Here is a 19,754-nt window from a genome sequence, read left to right on the forward strand (position 1 = left end):
CTCTGCTTTCCTGCGTGATTTTCCAGGCAACACACAACATCAAGGGTAGACTTCCCATGGGAGTTTTCCACAAAAAAAGGCACACATTTATAAGTCAGTGTTATCTATCCCCTGGTCATAAATTTCCTTTCCATCATCCACCTGTAATCGTGGCGACTTAAAACACATGAGAAATGCTGTTGAAGCATGTGGCTATGTGGGGTGTCAGTGACCCCCACTCTGTACCTCCTCCTGTTCCCCTTAAAGTTCACAATTAGAACCCTGCTCCCTCATGACCATATTTTAATCCTCTGCTACTTGGATTGATTCTGACTGTATTTTCCTGCCATTTTTGTAGAAAATAGGGGGACCGTAAAGTGCAAAGCAAAAGGAAGTGAGAGAGAAACCCACAGGGTCAGGCCGTCGGCCTCCCGGTGAAGAAAGAGTGGAAGGCAGGAAGGTGGGGCTCCTAATTTGGGGAAAATGACAAACAGAACAAAACAAAACAAAACACCTTTCCTCACTTTTCTGCTATTAAAGAGATCAGAGGTTTGTTCTCTGGAGAAGACGCACAGGAAGCTGGAATGAGGTCCACCCAAAGTGCCAGGATTAGAAGGGAATCTGTACCCCAACTGGAGGTGTTTTCTCCCCGATCCTGGAGGTGGGGGACACACCCAGGCAGGAAGTGGAGGACCAGACAGGAAGTAGAGACCAGACAGGAAGTAGAGGATGAGCACTCAGACAGGAAGTGGGAAGATTCTCCCCTGGAGAGAATAAGGAGCCACGAGAAAGGTCATCCAAACGTTGCCATTCAGGCTTCCTACTCAAAGAACCAGTCTGCCACTGGATCACTCCACAGGGACATCCACCAGCAGACCACCTCCACCTGGGTGCCTCACTCTTACCTACAGATGGACGGACCACGACCAACAGTCAACTGAAGAAAGTCTCCAATATGAAAGACAGAGACCAAAATAAATACATGGGGGGGCGGGCGGGGGGGGGAAGAACTAAAAAGAAACAGAAATGTCACAGAATGTGCATAATTGACGTTGAAACAAAAGGAGTTCAAAAACAGTAAAGGATAATATAATTAAAATATATATATACATAAAGATCAAATAATATGAAGTCTTAGAAACATAGTATCAAAAGTTAAAAAGCCAAAAGAGGCTCAAGATAATACTGATCAAATCTTCTAGAAAGTAGAATAAAAAGACAGAGATGGAAAATAAGAGCTGCAAGGTATCAAAGCAGGAGGCTTTGCCCAGCATCTAATTAGCAAGAGTTCCACAAGGAGAGCACAGAGAAAAGAGGAGACACCATCAAAAAAATAATACAGCAAAATCTCCCAGAATTAAAGAATACCAGTCTCCAGACTAGAAGTGCCCATTGAATACACAGCATCGTGGATTTACAAGGACCCATTTCAGGGCATGACATCCTAAAATTTCGGAGGAAGAGGAATAAAGAGGCAATCCTAAAAGATACCATTGGTGATGGTGGGAGAGGGAGAGGGTCCACATACAACGTATAGCACAGCAGACTTCCCCAGAGCAAACTCTGAAGCAACACCTTTGATATTCTGAGAGATGTGTTCATTTCCATACCCACTCAAACTATCTGTCAGATATAACAGTAGAAGAGAGACTTTCTCAAATACGGAAGGACCCAAACACTGTACTTCCTATATGCACTTTCCCCGGATTTACTGGAGGAGGTTCTCCAGTGAAACAGTGGCATAAAAGACAACACAGGAAGACTTGGGATCCAGGAAACAGAGGACCCACTCCAGAGCTGAGTGGCGAACAGACAGGATGGGTAAGGGGGTCCTGTGCTGGGGGCTGTGGATGAGGCCAGGTCCAGACTGGAGTCAGAGGATGGAAGGTGACAGGGAGGTCCCAGGAAGCAACGGCAAAAACCCAACTCAAGAGAGGAATGGATGAATCACCCAAAGTGCTTAGAAATTAATGTGGGCATGCATCGGGAATCCGGAGGAGCTCTTGGGAAAAAAATGATGGGTACATAGAAACTAAACAAGTAACAGCAAGGCAGTTATTACCTTTAGGTAAGACAAGTGGTTGTCTAAAAAAGGGAATCACAACCATAGAATGCTACCTGGATTAGTCATAATAATGTAATGCTAACGGCTGTAGCTTTTACCCAGAACTGTGCTTACCGCCATTTTGGGAAAATGGGGAATGAGAAAGTGTGGGTGGTTGTATACGACACCTTAATCTTCACCTGTCCCAATTGGAATTCAATAAATCCAAAATGGATAAATCAAGGAATAATGCCTCGTGCCAACTTACTTAGACATAGGCAAAAAAACAGAAGGAACGGCTAAAACTGTTGAAGGTGGTGGGCTTTTTTTCATAATAAGTCTCTTATTTAAAGCCATTCAAAGCCAGTGGGTTGGGCGTCCGACTTCAGCTCAGGTCATGACCTCACGGTTTGTGGGTTCGAGCCCCGCGTCGGGCTCTGTGCTGACAGCTCAGAGCCTGGAGCCTGTTTCAGATTCTGTGTCTCCCTCTCTCTCTGCCCCTCCCCTGCTCGTGCTCTATCTGTCTCTGTCTCTCAAAAATAAATAAACGTTAAAAAAAATTTTAAAGCCACTTGACTTTAAATTTTTTTTTTAACATTTTTTATTTCTTGAGAGACAGAGACAGAATGCGAGTGGGGGAGGGGCAGAGAGAGAAAGAGAGAGAGAGAGAGGACAGAATCCAAGGCAGGCTCCAGGTTTATTTATCTGAACAATTCAGATTTCTGGTACCCTGCAGGGATCATTCCCTAAGAAACAGGGAGGGAGGTAATACCAATCTTGCGCTGGGTAAACCGAAGCCCCCGTCTATCAGCATCGCACTGTGTCTATCAGCATCTGGCACCGCCCTCCGGGCTTCTCCAGGCCTCCAAAGTGCCAGAGGCGGCGTCGAGGGGCACACAGGAACTCTCAGCCGAGATGAACGACCCGCGTCTGGGTTCAAGTGAACAGTGCTATCACAGTGGGAGCTAGCTCATCACGTGCCTGGCCCAGTGCTAACCAACTACACTCCCGCTTCGTCTGGCTTCGGCTTCCCAGCAAGGGGGTGGGTCGGGGCCTTTAATGTCCTTGTTCAACCAAAGAGGAGATATTCAGCCTGGGGACGCCACAGAAGGCGCGCACGTTCACTGCATTCACTGCGGGGCACAGCTAGGACGGGAACCCAGGCGTGCGGGGCTCAGATCGCAACTCCCAATGACACTCCGTGCGGGGCCTTCCCCCCGCGTTTGCATAGTTACAAGTGTGCAAAACTGGCCGTCCTGTCTGTTCCATCACTTCTGGTCCTTGGTCCTTGAGTAAGTCGCTTAACCTCCCGGACATCAGTTTCTTTCTCTGGAAAGCTAAAGATTCTGGGTCTATCTCACCCAGGACGCTCACACAAGATGATATGTGTGAACATTTCAAATAAGCCCGAAGTGGGGGCGCCTGGGTGGCTCAGTCGGTTAAGCGTGTGACTGGCTCAGGTCATGATCTCACGGTTCGTGGGTTCGAGCCCTGCGACGGGTGCTGTGCTGACAGCTCGGAGCCTGGAGCCTGCCTCGGATTCTGTGTCTCCCTCCCTCTCTGCCCCTCCCCTGTTCATGCTCTGTCTCTGTCTCAAGAATAAATAAACATTAAAAAAAAAAAAATAAGCCCGAAGTGCCAATTTCTGCAAACGAAAATATTATTTCTGATGGATGGGAGGGAGACAGGCGGTCTTATGACCCTACTTGGTCTCTGATAGAAACTTCAGGGAAGCCAGGCTCCAGTCCGGATCCTGAGAAGAGACAGCTGGGGTTCTGGATGGCAGAGAGCCGCCCAGGCGATAGGCTGGGGAACGCTGTGGGTGCCTTGGCCCCAAACGTGGCTGCACTGTTACCCCCACCTGAAGAACCTGGGGATTTGGTCTCTTGTTCTATTTTCCATTGATCCCAGAGTCTTCGAGCAGCATGGTATTCATAAGCACTGCAGCCTTCCGCTCCAGCTAAGCATCTCTATCTGGACTGAATGGAACACCTCCGAGAGAGAAACTTGCTCACCTTTACCCAGGTGTCTGTACAAGCACGGTCTGGGGCCAATTTTCCCGCCGGGTTGAACTGAGGAAATCAGTTCCGGGGACTGGTGCTTCCAGACATTCACTGCCCCAGGGTGCCACCTGGTGGACGATGCTCAACTTTTTATTCCTGAACTTTCTCCAAGGGCCTTCAAGTTCATTAAACAAAAACCCTCAGAGACTCTCTCAGTCTGTAAGCTACCTGAGGCCGGTATTATCATTTCCACGCTTCAGTGAGAAAACGGGCTTAGAGAAAGGAAGGAATTTGCAAGTTCCTGGACCTGCGGTTACTGTCTTTTTCCTCCATTCGGCGAAACCCCCAAATACTGCAGTCCGAGCGGTCTGGGCCAGTTTAAGTCCTGGCTCAGCAACTGTCACCAAGTGAGGTCCTTTCACACGACTGAATTTGATCCTTACCAGGCCCTCCATCACTGTGGACACCTGCATTTAGAGGGACTATTCTGTGCAACGAACGTGCTGACGTATTTCTAGAAGAAAAACGGATGGCTGATACACCAATCCAACTTGTGTGTGTGTGCGTGTGTCTGTGTGTGTGTGTGTTTTAATGTTCAGCGAGTTGTTGCAATCCCCCCAGACAGGGTTTGGTTAGACATGAAAACACAGGCGGTAGGATCTCCTCAGACTTCTCTGAGGACGGCCACTGAGCACTTTACGGTGAGTGCACTTAGCTTTGAAGTTCTCTGTGGCTGCCAGGGCATTCTCCACTCTCGGGAGAGCCTGCCCTCTGGGGCTCAGGGCAGCCCAGCGGTTGGGCCCCACGATCTGGAGTCAGGCTGCCAGCTTTGGGCCCCCCAGCCAATGTTGCCATTTGGCAGATACGCGACCTCGGGCGAATCTCCTAACTTCCCTGTGCCTCACCTTCCTCACAGGGAAAACCTGGATAGAAAGTAGTATTCGCCTCAAAGTGTTGTGAAGGTTCAGCCGCACAACTTCCAGAAAGCCCTCAGCACCCAGAATGCCACGGTGCGATATTCTTAAATATCAGCTTTCTCTGTGGTGGTTAATGAGCTGGCCTGAGGTGGTGCCCTGAAGGCTTCCTTCATGAGCACCAGTGTGGGTGTTCAAATACGTTCTCCCAGGAGAGGCTCTCAAGGTGTTCTGCAAGCCTCCTTCCCGAGGGAGGGGGTGTGTGCTAGAAATGTGTGTGGGCATTTTGGGTTATCCAATGAAAGGAAACACTACAAGCATGTGAACTTGATGCAGGGCGAGGGACTGTCTTACCCAATTAAGAACTGTCTCCTGACTGGCGCCCGGGTGGCTCAGTTGGTTAAGCATCCGACTTCGGCTCAAGTCATGATCTCACGGTTCGTGGGTTCGAGCCCTGCATTGGGCTCCGTGCTGACAGCTCGGAGCCCGGAGCCCACTTCGGATTCTGTGTCTCCCCCTCTCTCTCTGCCCCTCCCCCGCTCATGCTCTGTCTCTCTCAAGAACAAATAAACTTAAAAAAAAAATTAGAAAACAATATTACAAAGAAAGAATTGTCCCTTGAATAGCCATGTTTCTAAAGAAGATGTACAAATGGCCAACGAGCATCTGAAAAGATGCTCAGCATCTTTAGGGAATCATTAGGGAAATGCAAATCAAAATCACAATGAGATACTGGCTAACACCCAGCAGGGTGGCTATTATTAAAACCCCCCCCACAAAATAACAAGTGTTGGTGAGGAAGTGGAGAAACTGGGACCTTTATGCACCGTCGGTGGGAGTACAAATGGTGCCGTCACTGTGGAAAACAATATGGCAGCTCCTCAAAAAATGAAACGTACAATGACCGTGTGGATCCAGCAGTTCCACTTTTGGGTACAAACCCGAAAAAACTAAAAGCAGGGACTTGAAGAGATATTTACAGGCCCACGTTCACAGCAGCATTAAACACAATAGCCCAAAGGTGTAAGCAACCCAAGTGTCCATTGACGGATGAATGGATAAACAATATGTGGTCTATACGTACAACGGAATATTATTCAGCCTTAGAAAGAAAAGGAATTCTGACCTGTACTATAACGTGGATAAACCTTGAGGTCCTACTGCTGAATGAAATGCACCAGTCACAGAAGAACAAACACTACAGGATCCTCTTATGTGACGTCCCTAGAGTAGTCTAATTCATAGAGACAGAAAGTAGGATGGTGATGGCCAGGGGCTGGGGGGATGGGTAGATCAGGGAGTGAGCGTTTAGTGGGGACGGTGTGTCAGTTTTGCAAGATGCAAAGAGTTCTGGAGACGGATGGAGGCGATGGTTGCACGGCACTGTAAGTGGACTTAATATCACTGAACTGTATACTTACCAGTAATTACAACGATAAATTTTATGTGTATTTTAGCATCCTTAAAAAAAAATCTGTCCAGCCTAAAGTGCCGATTGATGCAAACTGCATCACTGAGAGATGTTGCAAGAACATCTAAAAATGGTCAATATGCATGCATTTGGTTATAAGCAGCCCACTCATCCTTTGGAGACCGATCTGCACGGACCCTGTGCATCTGCCCTCCCCGTCCACGTCTCCCCTTTGTCTCAGTTGCCAGGTTGAGGGACGAAGGCACACCTCCAAGGAGCCAAAGAGTGACAGGATCCAGACGAGTCCCGTTATTAAACAGATAGTATTACTTTCATGACGTTCTCATTTATTTATACTAATTCACTTATAAATTACGTCTACTAATCAATACAATCACATCGGGGCAGCGACTTGGGATTGCCAGCTCCAAACGCTACTCTCAGATTTCAGGGGAAAGCTGAATGGGAAGAAAAAGTTCTTACCTTGTAGATACAGGACTTAGCATTCAGGAAGAAGAGCTCAATGGTGGCATTATCCTTTAGGTACGAGATGCTTTCTATGTAGAACCTGAAAGACAAGACTGCAAGTGAACCACAGAAGCAGCAACTGAGATCGACTGTTTTCTGAGCTACAGGATTGGATGTGAGGACCAGAACTCCCAATCCCTATGGAAAAGAAAAAGGTGTGATCAGTTTTCCCATGGTTCCTTTCTGAAAGAAAGCAGAGTGTTTCAAGCCCCCTTCTAGCACATTAGGACAGCTATGTCTGCCAACCTTCACCATGGTTCAAGGACCGGGGACAGCCATCAGCTTCCGAGAGTACGGATTAAATCTGACCGTCTACTTTCTTTTTCCTGACCTGCTTTCCAATTTTTTTTTCCCAATTTTTAAGATAATATTGTTTGTTTTCAGGGCACCTGGGTGGCTCAGTCAGTTGAGCATCTGACTCTTGATTTCGGTTCAGGTCATGATCCCAGGGTCATGGGACTGAGCTCTGCATCGGGCTCCACACTGAGCGTGGAACTGCTTATAATTCTCTCTCTCTCCCTCTACCCGCCTGCCCCTCTCCCCTCCGTGCGATCTCTCTCTGTCTAAAATAATTTTTAAAAATCAATTAAAAAATATTATTTGTTTTCAATATATTATTTTTTTGTGCTAATCATTGTTGAGTTGGATTTATTAAAGATAATTTCTTCTGCTCAGTTGAAGAAGGGGGGCCCTACTTCTCTCTGAAATGGTTACACTATGTCTCCCCAAAGGCGGTGAGGTGTGGTTTGATTTCTGCGTATCCCGAGAGCTGAGGCAAGTGTTGGGAACACTCTGATATTAATGCACATTAAGCCAAATGAGATTGAATTTTTATCCAGATGAAGCTTACAGATTTTTTTCACGATGAAACATACTGAAATTATTTATACGTTTACTACACCTTTACACATCGACTTTGGAGTGCATTAAATTACTTAATTAGATAAGGCACTTGTATTTGTCTCAGGACCAGCTGCGTGCAGGGAATAGCTGTTGTGGTCACAGAGGCGGGGGACAGAATGCAGAGCCTTGCAGGGGAACAGGCCCCGCGTGGGGGTGACCGCTCCTGTGGGGCACTGGATCCTTGCCTCCTGGAAACAGGGGCTACCCCGAGATGGCAGAAGGCAAAAGGAGAAGACAAGTGCTATGTTCGAGAACAGCATTACAATGTGATGGAAAGAAACCTGGGGAGGAAATCAAGAGACCAGTGACCTGGGCCCAGCACTGTAGGATTTAGGGCAGATCCCATAATCTCTCTGGGCTTCTGTGTTCCAGACTGTGGTGGAAGACAGCAGGACCCAGTCAGTGGTTCTCCACCCAAGAAGTCTACCGCGGTCAGATGCTGGAAACTCCTCCAGATTCCCACAACAGCCAAAAGAACAAACCAACACCGTACGAGGCAAACAAAACCCATCCCTAGGCAAGGACGAGCCCACAGCCCACCAGTTGGCAACCTCTTATCTGTAGACTAATAATGCCTTCTACCATTTTTCCAACACGTGCAGAGGCTGCCATGATTAACACCAGGCCGATCACTTTGGTTTGTGAGTGATTCCAGAGTAACTTCTGATATTAGCGGATACGTTCAATCAGTATTAACACGATGATCACCAAGTGAGAGTCTATAAAATGTTTGGAGATGACAGTATGGCCCCCACTCTTGCAAAGCCTGGGAATGGGTAGGCTGGCGGGTCTCTACCACCTGCTCCCTCCCTGAAAGAAAAAAAAAAAAGAAGAAGAAGAGGAAAAAAAAGAAAAAAAAAAAAAAAGAAAGCACCTTGCCTCCTGCTTTTGGAGCAGGTATTTGAGGTCATGGAGGTCTCGGCAAAGGGTCTGCTGCGGCCTGGGAGGAAGGCAAACTTTCGCTTCTCCACTAGCAGAGACTTGAAATGAAGCAGCAAACTCTAAGTCTTTTCTTAAATTCTATTTTATTTTATTTTATTTATTTTTATTTTTTATTTCAGAGAGAGAGCACATGTGTGCAAGCAGGGGAGAGGGGCAGAGGGAGAGACAGACAGAATCCCAAGCAGGCTCCACAGTGAGCACAGAGCCCGATGTGGGGGCTCGATCCCACGACCCCCGGGTCATGACTGGAGCCGACATCAAGAGTCTGGGCGTTCAACTGATTGAGCCACTCAGGCGTCCCACAAACTCTATGTCTTAAAGCAAAATAAGTTAAATTTGATTTAATAAAAAAAAAAATCCACATTTGTTGTGAAGGGTCAACAGCAAAATTAGAAGAAAGGAAGGAAGGAAGGAAGGAAGGAAAGGGAGAGGGGAGGAAGGGAGGGAGGCCAATTTGCAGGCATGGCACGTTACAGAAGAATCTTGTTTTGTTCAAGCTACCCACTCTCACCCCAGAAAGCACCGCCCTCCACACCCCAACCCACCCCTGCTCCCTTCTGCCCTCACTCCAGAACACCTTGTTTTCAGGGACTCCGCAGACGCCCTCGGGGAAGGGCTCCACCTCTGCTCGTGGTGCTGATGCAGGCCATACTTTTCTGTTCCCTCGGGCGTCTTCTTTCTAGGCTACTACTGCCTCCCAGAGAGCCAGGCCCCAGTCCCACTCGTTTTTTTTTTTGCATCTCCGGCACTAATACAGCGCCTGGCACACACACACAGGGGCTTAGTAAGTAAGTGTGGGCCAAAGACCCTGCTTTCAAGTTCACTTCTCCCCACTCGCAGATGAGTGGAGTTTCCAGGACGGGACAGTGAGCTGGGCAATGAACAATGAAGGCCCTCAGAAATAACCAATTCCTGGGCCTCCGGAAATCCACCCCCCACCCCCGGGGGGCACTGACATTCCACCCCAGGCCTTGCCCCTCTGCCCTTTGCTCACTGACAACATGGGAAGTTGTACAAGCAAGCTGCTGATCACCTTGAATCTTAAAGTCAGAACAACAGCAGAGGTTTCTTGAGTCTGACAGTGAGTGACCTCAGACCTGCCGTAATAATTGTGAGTCTAAATCTATGGGGTCTGAAAGAACGTAATTTCCGACAAAATGCCTTATGTCTTTATTGCTTTTGTTTTAATTCTTGAGAACTAAGGAGTGAAGACATTCACTAACTGCCCCCCTCACCCCGACAATTTTCTCCTCAAGAGTGTATGAGAAAAACACAACGCTCCCCCCCCCCACCCCGCTCTCTCTAGCAACGGAAAGTGGAGAGGAGAGGGCCAATCCTGTTCTCTGCGACAGCATTCGTTTGCGCCGAGTTCTCCGCTGTCTGGCTGTACAAGGGGCAGGAAGGCAGAGGAAATAACGATATACTCTGAGATGAGGAAAATAAACCACCTCCTCTTGACAGAAACTGGAAAGCAGCTTCCTGTTAACCTTTATCACCGAGAAACAGCCTGGAAAGCACTGTGAGCCCCGGGCCTGTCATATTATTATTCTGTAACCCTGGATATTTGACTCATCCTGAACTTGCCATCTGTGCTAGGGAAGCCTTGCGAGTCAAAATGCCCAGAGAAAAACAGACCTCGGACATCTCAATCCAGGCTCAGGGCAAACTGTGGGAGCACAGGGAGAAGAAACTTCTGGGGAAGCAGGAAACACTGACGGTTTGGGATTTTTTTTTTTTAAACCAGTTCTGTTCCTTTTGATTTTCAGGAGAGATCCTCCTTTCTGGCAGTAGGTGGCGATATTGCATTTCTTTAAATACCAGTGCGGGGAATTGGGGCGGGGGGGGGGGGGGGGCGGTGTTTCCTTCAAGACTTGGTTCACAAAGAAAATTCCGGGTCTCTGGGTAAACCTAGGGAACTGAAGGCTTCCTTATAGATTTGACAGGGTCTCCGCAGACAATTCCAAGCCTGGCTCTGTATTAACCATAGGTTTTTGGTGCTCAGACTTCTGGGGCCTTGGTGGCTCTGGAGGGACAGCCCCTCCCGGGGTTGACCGGTTCCTAGAGATGCGAACTCACCTTTCAGACCAATCCGCGCTCACACCCCAGGGCACTAAGCTCCTGCCCTAATCACCCCAGGGCCAGGGCCAGACAACTCTGGACAGCCCCCAGGCCCCAAAGCCCACTGAAATTATTCCAAGTAGCCAGTGCTAAACCTGCTTACCCTGCCTCACCCATTCCTTCCTGGAGAAACCACAAAACAAAGGCTCTTGCCCACACCCCCCCCACTCCCTCTGCCTCCTGACCAGCGCTGGCTCTCCCTGTGCGGCCCTGCAGTCCTGTCTGGTGTGGCCTGCTCCCCCTCTTGGGAACTGTGAACAGCAAACTATCTTTCCAATGGCCGTCTTCCTTCCTCTACCCCTGATGTGCCGGCCTCACTGTATCTGAGTAATAATAAAACTTACACATGAAAACGTGTTCTTCAGCACATTTAGCAGTACTGAATCTTAGGTCTTTTTTTTTGAGTCAAAGGGCCAACCTTTGATGAGTCTGTTCCCCGAATTCCGTAAGCAACGTCACACCCAACCTGGCCCAGAAGATGCCGACCTGAGCTGTTTCATCAGAGGGTCTGAACTAGGATAAATGTGTGCTATGCTATTCTGTGTTTGGGCATACACAATAATCAAGAGGTTCTGAAGCCTTGGGGAGTCTTGTCCCCTTTAACATGTGGACGCCTCAGACCGTGGCGGCTTGAATGGGGTCCAACCACAGGATCTCAGTCAGGTTTCCTCCTCCCCCCCCCCCCCCCCAGCTCCTCCTCTTCCTTCTCACATCCTCCCTTTGGCACTTGGGAATCACCGAATATTTACAGCAAGTGTTAGTTAAATGGACCACTGATTTCATTTCATTTCCTAACGCACACACAAATGTCACATTTGGAATGCTGACTTTTAGTAGCAAAAAGGAGCGATCACAATGAAAAGGATAATTGATACTGTTGTGGGTTTCTGGGGCCAAATATCTCTGATATTTAGGATCTGAACAGGTCTAAAATCTCAACTGGGGCGGGGAGGGAGGGGGGCGCTTCCTTAAAGACCTGATCTAGCAAGTTCTGCTTAGCAGGCACCTCATTTTAGATCCATACCATCATTGTTACTATGGTGACAAGAAACAGGAGTTGCTTGTCTCAACCAGCCAGGAAAGACACCAACCATCAGGCCATAAACTTGGCTGTAAAATCCCCTCTCCCAGATTCAAGCTTCCTGGGATCGTCTCTCTCTCTCTCTCTCTCTCTCTCTCTCTCTCTCTCTCTCTCTCTTTTGTGCTCAGTTCAGTTTATTGTTTGTGAAACTCGGTTTGAGGAGACAAACCTAATCTCGGTTTATTTTCCTACAAACAGCGTGGGTGATCGGAGTTGCAGGGACGCTAGGGTGAAGAATACACAACTAAAAAAAAACAGCCCAGACACGGAGTAATCATTCTGAGCACAAACGTGTTCCCACAAAAATACAGGGAGATTTCCTTGGGTGTGTAGGGATATTTTTCCTATAACTTTTCTTGGCCTATTTCTTAAGCTTGCCTGGTGAACACGGTCAGAGGCTCATTGTTCTCAAATCTGCGGAGCTTGTCTCATGGTCCTAACCACTGGTCTGTAGTTGAATGTTGAATATGACATTGCTGACATTGTTGAATGACGGCAGCATGATAACGGGAGGCCAGGAAAATTCTGAGTAGGGAGTCAGATGAGAATTCTGGAAAGATATTCAGTGGTAATGCATAGGAGACTGGAAGGGGCCGCCACCAGGAGAGGTTTAGTGGTGGGTATGAGACCTATTTAAGACAAAGAAGTGAGAGGAATTTGTGAATAAAGGAAGGCAAGGACGCCGGTGAGAGTGAGGAGTTTCCCGCCGGGTGTTGGTGAAGCCAATTACACAGATGAGGAGGTGCCACGGACAGAAGAGTGAGTTTGGGGTCACACAGATGAAGACGTCATCGATTCAGGCAGAGGAGCACCCATGGAATCTGGGGCCTAGACACCTCCCAGTGACCATGGCGGTGGGAGCCACCAGCCGAGAAGCCAGTGGACGTGGAGACAGCAGACAAGGGCAGACCCATCCTTCCGGACCTTTGCTGTGGACAGGAGTGGAAGTAAGGGGGCCGTAGTTGACGGAGGATGCGAGTCAGGGAGGGTATTTTGTCAGGGGCAAGAGTCAAGGTCATGGGAAGGGGCCAGAACTGGAGCACATGCGGACCTGCCGGCCTCGGATGCTGGGATAAGGGTCCGTCTTCCTCCGAGGCGGTGCGCGTGCGGGAGCATGTCCGCAGTGGGTGAGGAAAGAGACCGCAAAGATGGCGGATACAAGTAAGTAAGGGAGCAGGAAGTCGACGAAGCTCCCTTGGGCCGGCTTTTGTTTCCTCCACAAAATCACAGGCCAAGTCACCTTCTTAGAGCCAAGGGGTGAGGGGGAGCTTCTGGTTTGGAGTCTGTGGCAAGAAGAAAAGCCATAGAGGGCAACGTAGAGGGCCCTGCGCAGGCACAAGTGACAGAAACAGTGCCGGTCTGTGTGAGGCTGGTCACAAGCAATCTTGCACCAACTTGCAGTTGTGTGGTCCCCCTCCCCAGACCACACTCAGCAGCTCAGGGGTAGAGATAAAAGACACATGGGATTGAACTGATCCCCACCCCCCCCACTGCTTCGTGCGTGTGTGTGCATGTGCACACGAGGGCGTGCGTGCGTGTATGTGCGTGTGTGTGTGTGTGCGCACGTGACCAGCAGCAAAGGGAGGTCCCGGGCGAGGGAGAGGTTGCAGTGGTGCATAACAGGGTTTGGGCTGAACTGGCAGGGATGAGGACAGGCAGGGCGGCGAGGGCCTGGGCATGTGGGGAAATCGCTGTGCAGGTGCACGAGGGGAGGGGCTTGTCTGCTTCGCTCATCACTCTACCCTCAGCTCCTAAGCAGCGCCCACGACAGCGTCAGTGCCGGGTGGGCATCCGTGCCCCAGTAACTGAACCCACTGCCAACGGTCGGCGTGCGGCACGGCATCCCCAAGGGGGGAAGCTTACTCCCTCTCCGCAGCTGGAATGAGAGTGGGTTTTGGCCCTCCTGGCCCCACAGCAATGCGGCTCAGGGTGCCACTGGGACTGTGGCGTCCTCTTTACAGGGGAGGAAAGAGCACAGTGCAGGACAGAACGCCTTCCCCCGGGAGCTTGCCCTGGTGAGCAAATGGCAGGAGTTTCTCAAGCGGGACGAAGGGCACACATCTCAGCTTCGGCAAACTCCTGTTCTACCGGCTACGATGCCCCTTCCTCCGTCAATGTGGAGATTCCAGCCCACCACCAACCCGCTACTGGCCGACGTCCTCCCGTCACCCTGCCACGGACACTCGGGAGTTCAGCAGGGCTAGATCCGCAATGTCAGGGCTGCTCTCTGCGCCCTCTCACCCAGTGGGGGTGCGTCCAGCTCGGACGCCATCTGTGCAGATGGAACCTGGTTCCGAAGCCCCAGCCAAGTGTGGAACGCGAGGTGGACCAAGGTCATTGATCCTGACCCCGGGGCCGGTGGCCCTGATAGACTCTCTGATAAGCAATCACGGAGTTGCTTCTCCCGTGTGGAGAGACAGGCAGCGTGGTGTGTGTGTGGGGGGGGGGAGGGCCCCAGGTTTGGAGTCAGACCTAAGTGCACAGAGCTGATAACTGACCAGCCATGTTGGGAGGGAGAATCAGCATGTTGAACCCTACCTCCCCGTCTTTAGGAGTAATAACACTCATGGGCTGTGAAGATGTACCATCATCTGGAATAACGCATAGGTGTTTAATAACGGACACTTCCCCTCCCTCTGACCTTTTTCCTTCTTAGGTAATTATTAAGGCTCAGAAGCCCCGGTGATCAGCACTCCTGGCGATCTGATGGAGGAGGACAAGGGTCGAGGTCCTTTCTAGGCTAAATCGCGGGTCAATGAAGGCGGATTCTTAGTCCTCTGTCCTGCCATTCTGAGACCCTATAGCAGCAGGATACCAGCTTCAGGCCCTGCCAGGAGGACATGCTCAGAGGATGAAGCAGAATTCTCTGAGTTCAAATTCACGTTATTTAATCCATTCGGGTCTCAGTTTTCACAATCGGTTGAACGGAGGTGATAATTCCGCCCTTTCTCTCACAGATGTTTTAAATATGCATTACAGCAAAAGGACATATAATTGCCAAATAATAAGCCATGCTGGGATGGCGGCCCAAACTGAGATCCCCAGTGGTGCAGGGTTAATATTTCCACTGGATGAATTCCTAAATCTTGGCTTACTTTTCCGTGGTCTTTTATTGGGTGCTTTTATTTTTTTCCATGAAGGCTGACGGAAGACGTATTCTAGAGATGTAATCAATAGATGTTTAAACAAAAGGAGAAAGGCCAGGAGTGGCTGGAGAGATCACTCGCAGGCATGCACGCGTACTGACGTGTACTGACGGCTGGGGCTCTAGCGGGCGCACTCTTGTTGAGAAAGGTCAGTGCGGGCACACAGGGAAATCGCCCAGCTGGACATGAGCCCCTTTATGGACTCTGGCATAGTCCAAGGTCTGAGTCTTTTATGAGGATAATTTTTCATATCACTCCTTTGGAGAAGATAGCCTGTGGGCACCCCTGGAAAGGCACCGAGTCCTAAGCTGGGAATCCTTCCCAGGCATCCAAGTATAAATGCGCAATTCACCTGCAGGAGGGAACCCCGCCTCCTCTCTTGGAGGAAACAGACTGTTGGTGTTTTGCTGCTATGTTGCTGAGCTAGCGGAAAAGTGGGGCCTCCGGATAGCGGGGTCTGGGAGCCAGGATCTTCTGGGACTGGTGCCAAGGTGACAGCCACCCCAGGAGGTGGCTGCAATAGTTTGAGCGACAGGCAATGGGGGACTCCGTTTGGGTAATAAAGAGGAGAGGACAGGATGGGGGACGGAAGCAGCAGCGGGGGATTAACGCACAGAAGAATTTGAGGAACAGGAGAGACTTCAAGGTTAAAGCCTATAGGACTGAATGGAAGACGATGTCACAGCTGCGAGGCACCACGGAAGGCCTGGGGAGGTCAAGATGATGAGTTTGGCTTTGGACCTGCTGAGTTTGAAGCCCTCGGGTGGCCAAGAAGTACCTGGACATAGACAGCGGAGGCTCTCCACAAAGAGCAGCTTTTGTGCTGAGCCGCAGAAGGAGCTCAGCTTGTGGGCAGCGTTCTGCTGGGGGTCTGCCCCTAAATGGGGACTTGGAGAGCTTTTTCCCGGGAGTGTTCTGCCAGGTGCCTGCTGCGGTCAAGTAGGAAAATGGGTCCATTCTTGGTTCTCCGTAGGGTTAGCACAGAATCTACCTCCATGGCTCTCCTGTGTGCAGCTGGTTTCACAGACAGAAGTCAGCCTGGAGAGCCCAGGTATCCTCAGTGACAAACGTGTCACTTGGGCAATCTCATGGCGCCCCAAGCTCTCCTCCAAGGATCAGTTCCCCAAACCCACCGATAACTCAGCTCATGACAGACCCTTCCAAAAAAGAGCTAATATGCAACCAGCCCAGGATTCTCTCTTCCTGGTTAATGTTGGGGAAAAGCGGCGGGAAGGAGGAGACATCCTGATATATGGCCAGGGTACTCACCCACCTTTGATTACAGGTGAATCAAACGCTTAAATTCAACTGAGCTTTGCCTGATGCTGCCTCCCCTTTTGGTGGCACTGTTACTGTTACTCTTCCATTTATCTGAGAAAATGTGGGCCACCATCAAATAGACTGTGACATCAAAAGCACGCCCACCAGTAATGGAAACGGCCAAGATTTGCTGTGATATGTTTGCAGCTATTAAACAAATGAAAAGGGCATTAAACCCAAGTTTAAATGTGCTCCCCCTGCTGAGGTAAAGATACATATTCCCGCCTGTTAAACGGGCCCTTTAACTCTTATTTAGGCTCTCCGATGCCTTCTGCAGTATCGGGAGAGCTATGTCTGAAAGGGCATCCCTGACCATGCTCTTGAGGAAGAACTGAAGCGTGAACCATTTGTGTCCTGCTCTTGAACTTCTGTGAACGTATTTTATAAGAATGGGGTAGATGTACTGGGCAGGAGTGTTAAGTATTCACTGGAAGATGGAGACATTCGAGATTAAATGCCTCTCGCATTTAATTGATTATACGCAATGAAGGTTCTGCACAGAAACTGCCTGGTGGCTCCAAGGACTGGGTGCTCCTGCTGGATTTGGACGTTCAGATCCCGGCTCTGCCCTTGAACCTGTGACAAGGTCCCCTCTCTGACTTGCCAAAACCTTCTGCAAATGAAGGTGAGAAGTTCAGCTGACCTCCTAAGACATTTGCAAATGTTGGGGTGCCCGGAAGGCTTGGTCAGTTAAGCGTCCTACTTCAACTCAGGTCATGATCTCACTGTTCGTGGGTTCAAGTCCTGCATCGGGTGAGCTCAAGCCCCACTTCGGGGGAGCATGAGCCCTGCTTCTCTCTCTCTCTCTCTCTCTCTCTCTCTCTCTGCTCTCTCTGCCCCTCGTGGGATTCTCTTTCCCTCTCTCTCTTCGGCCTTGCTCATCTGTGCCTTCTCTGTCTCTCTCAAAAAAAGACATTTGCAAATGTTAACCATGAGAAGCAAATCATATTCTCTGCAGTCCCCAAATAAAACTTACAATAGATTAGCGAACAGAAAATGCCCATTGTTTCTGGTAATTTATCAGGCCATATCTTCCCTTCCCGGGGAAGGCACTGAGCGGCTACATTTCAACTATTCCTACTTGGGATAAACTAGGCAAGTTTCAAGAGGCCAGGTGCCACATGTGATAAAAGGAAAGAAGAGACAGACATTTGTGATGTCGCTCCAAATGACTACCGCCAAAAACAATAATAATCTAAAGGTGTGTTCTTATAGGAGGCTCAGTTTTGTTTAAGATATATGCCCCCTCCTCCACAAAAAAAAGCAAAAGAAAAAAAAGGCTCTTATCTTCATTCCACACAAGCATCCTAGCACAAGAGCACAAACACGTGTGTTCGTGCACAGACACTGACATGCCTTGGACACTCGTGCTCTGTGGTCACGTCTCCTGGGAATGCAGCTATACCGGGACCTCTGTCGTTGGCAATGGACCAGGACTTGATTCCCCTTTCTTGCAACCATGTTGCCCTCCCAGACTTTTCTGGACAAAGAAAAAAAGAAGCAAAAGGTTGGGGATGAACACCCACCTGACACAGAAGTACAAAACCACTGGTCCCGACTTTTTGGGGAAGTCGTGTTCCAATACTCTTCGATCTAGTTGAAGCCAGTTTAAGTGTCCCCTGAGGAGGAGAGAGACAAAGTGGTTAGGACTTTGGAGTCTGCAGAAACTTCTTGTGACATAGGTGTGTGTGCCTTAGAACGGCCAGATCACAGATCAATGCACACCTTCACCTCCCTCCCAAGTTTTCAATATTTGGAGAACCTTCAGGAATTATCTGGGAAGTACTGAGTCAGCGGCAGATACTGTGTGACATGAAGGAGGGGAATGGCAATCAGAAAGTCGGGGTTCACGATCGGCTATCCATTTCCTCGCTGGTGCTGAAATGAAGATGTAATCATTCTCTCTCTCTCTCTCTCTTTCGTTCTGAATTCCCTTATGTAACACCACCACACTCCTCAGTGCTTTCTTTCCCGAAGGACTCAAAACCCACTTTAGAAAACATGAGCAAACTTCACAATATCTTGCTAGAAGTAGAACGGGGTGAGAAGTGAATCACAGACCATTTCTTTAAAAATGAGGGGCGCCTGGGTGGCTCAGTGAGTTAAGCCTCTGACTCTCGGTTTCGGTGCAGGTCATGATCTAGTGGTTTCACGTTCAAGCCCCACGTTGGGCTCTGTGCTGACAGCACGGAGCCTGCTTGGGATTCTCTTTCCCTCTCTCTCTGCCTCTCCCCTGCTCACGCTGTCTCTGTCTCTCCAAAAATTATTAAATAAGCTTTAAAAAGAAATGAAACTTACACCCACCGTGACATTCTGATCCTAGGTATTTACCTGAGAAAAAGGAAAGCTATACCCACGCCAAGACCTTCACAGACAGATGCACAGACACTTTACGTGCAACAGCTCAAAACTGGGAATAACCCAAATGTAAGCCAACAGGGGAATGAGCATCACATAGTTACAGAACGGAATACTCTGCCCCAATAAAGACAGTGAGCTATTGACATACAGCAGCATGGATGAATCTCAAAATAATGATGCTGGGTGGAAGAAGCCACATAAAAGGATTTTATGTCTTTATAAAACTCCAGGAGGTGCAAACCGATCTCCAGTGACAGACGGTGCATCGCTGGTTGCCCGGGAGGTGGGAGGGAGGGCTCTTAGGGGGGCAAGAGGAAACTTTTGGGAATGACGGACATGTTCACTATCTTGATGTGATGGTTTCATGGGTGCAGCCACATGTCAAAACTTATCAAACTGTACTCTTTAACGTGTGTTTATTGCATGTCAATTATACCTCGTTAAAGCCATTTTAAACAGCGAACCACAGAGACATCTGATGACACACAAATGGAGTCGCTTGTGTACTTCTTCCTTCTCTCTCTCTCTCCCTTTCGTCTTCCTTTTTGTAAATATTAATTAATCACCTTCTCTGAAAAAGAGACTGCAGATGCAGCAGTGAACCAAATAGACATGATCCCTATTCCCCTCATGATTATATTCTCGTAGGGAGACAGACAACCGCTATTCCAATTAATTGCAGAATTACTAATCGGGATGGTATTAGGACCCAACACCTACGGTACAAGGATCATGAGTAACGAGAACATGTAAGGACCTGATGGAGTCTGGGATCTTAGAAGCATTGCCTGGCGTTTCAGTGAGATTTGAAAAACAGTAAGACTCAACTTAGCGAAGCGAAGGGGAATCATGTTCCAAGCAGTGCGGCCAGCACGTGCAAAGGCCCTGAGGTGGGAACAAATCTGACGTGTTGGGGTCCTGTGAGGAGAAAGGGATGAGGGAAGGGCCTGGGAGGCCCCGCTGAGGACAGTGGGCTTTGCAGAGTGAGGCAAAGCCACAGAGCA

General features: G+C 49.1%; 1 protein-coding gene across 1 annotated transcript in view; it reads right to left on the reverse strand.

Moving 5' to 3' along the window:
* The window catches only part of FRMD4A (FERM domain containing 4A), a 217,079-nt gene that overhangs the window by 115,886 nt on the left and 81,439 nt on the right, over positions 1 to 19,754 (reverse strand). Inside the window, exons 4-5 of the mRNA XM_047066791.1 lie at positions 17,916 to 18,008; positions 6,835 to 6,919 (exon numbers count right to left, since the gene is read on the reverse strand). Of these exons, the coding sequence (XP_046922747.1) occupies positions 6,835 to 6,919; positions 17,916 to 18,008 (178 nt within the window). The remainder of the gene's footprint in view (positions 1 to 6,834; positions 6,920 to 17,915; positions 18,009 to 19,754) is intronic.

The sequence above is a fragment of the Lynx rufus genome, unplaced genomic scaffold, assembly GCF_022079265.1.
Source record: "Lynx rufus isolate CCGP_SWC_20201006 ecotype Redwood Valley unplaced genomic scaffold, mLynRuf1.p SCAF_7, whole genome shotgun sequence".
In the NCBI taxonomy this organism is placed as follows: Eukaryota; Metazoa; Chordata; class Mammalia; order Carnivora; family Felidae; genus Lynx; species Lynx rufus.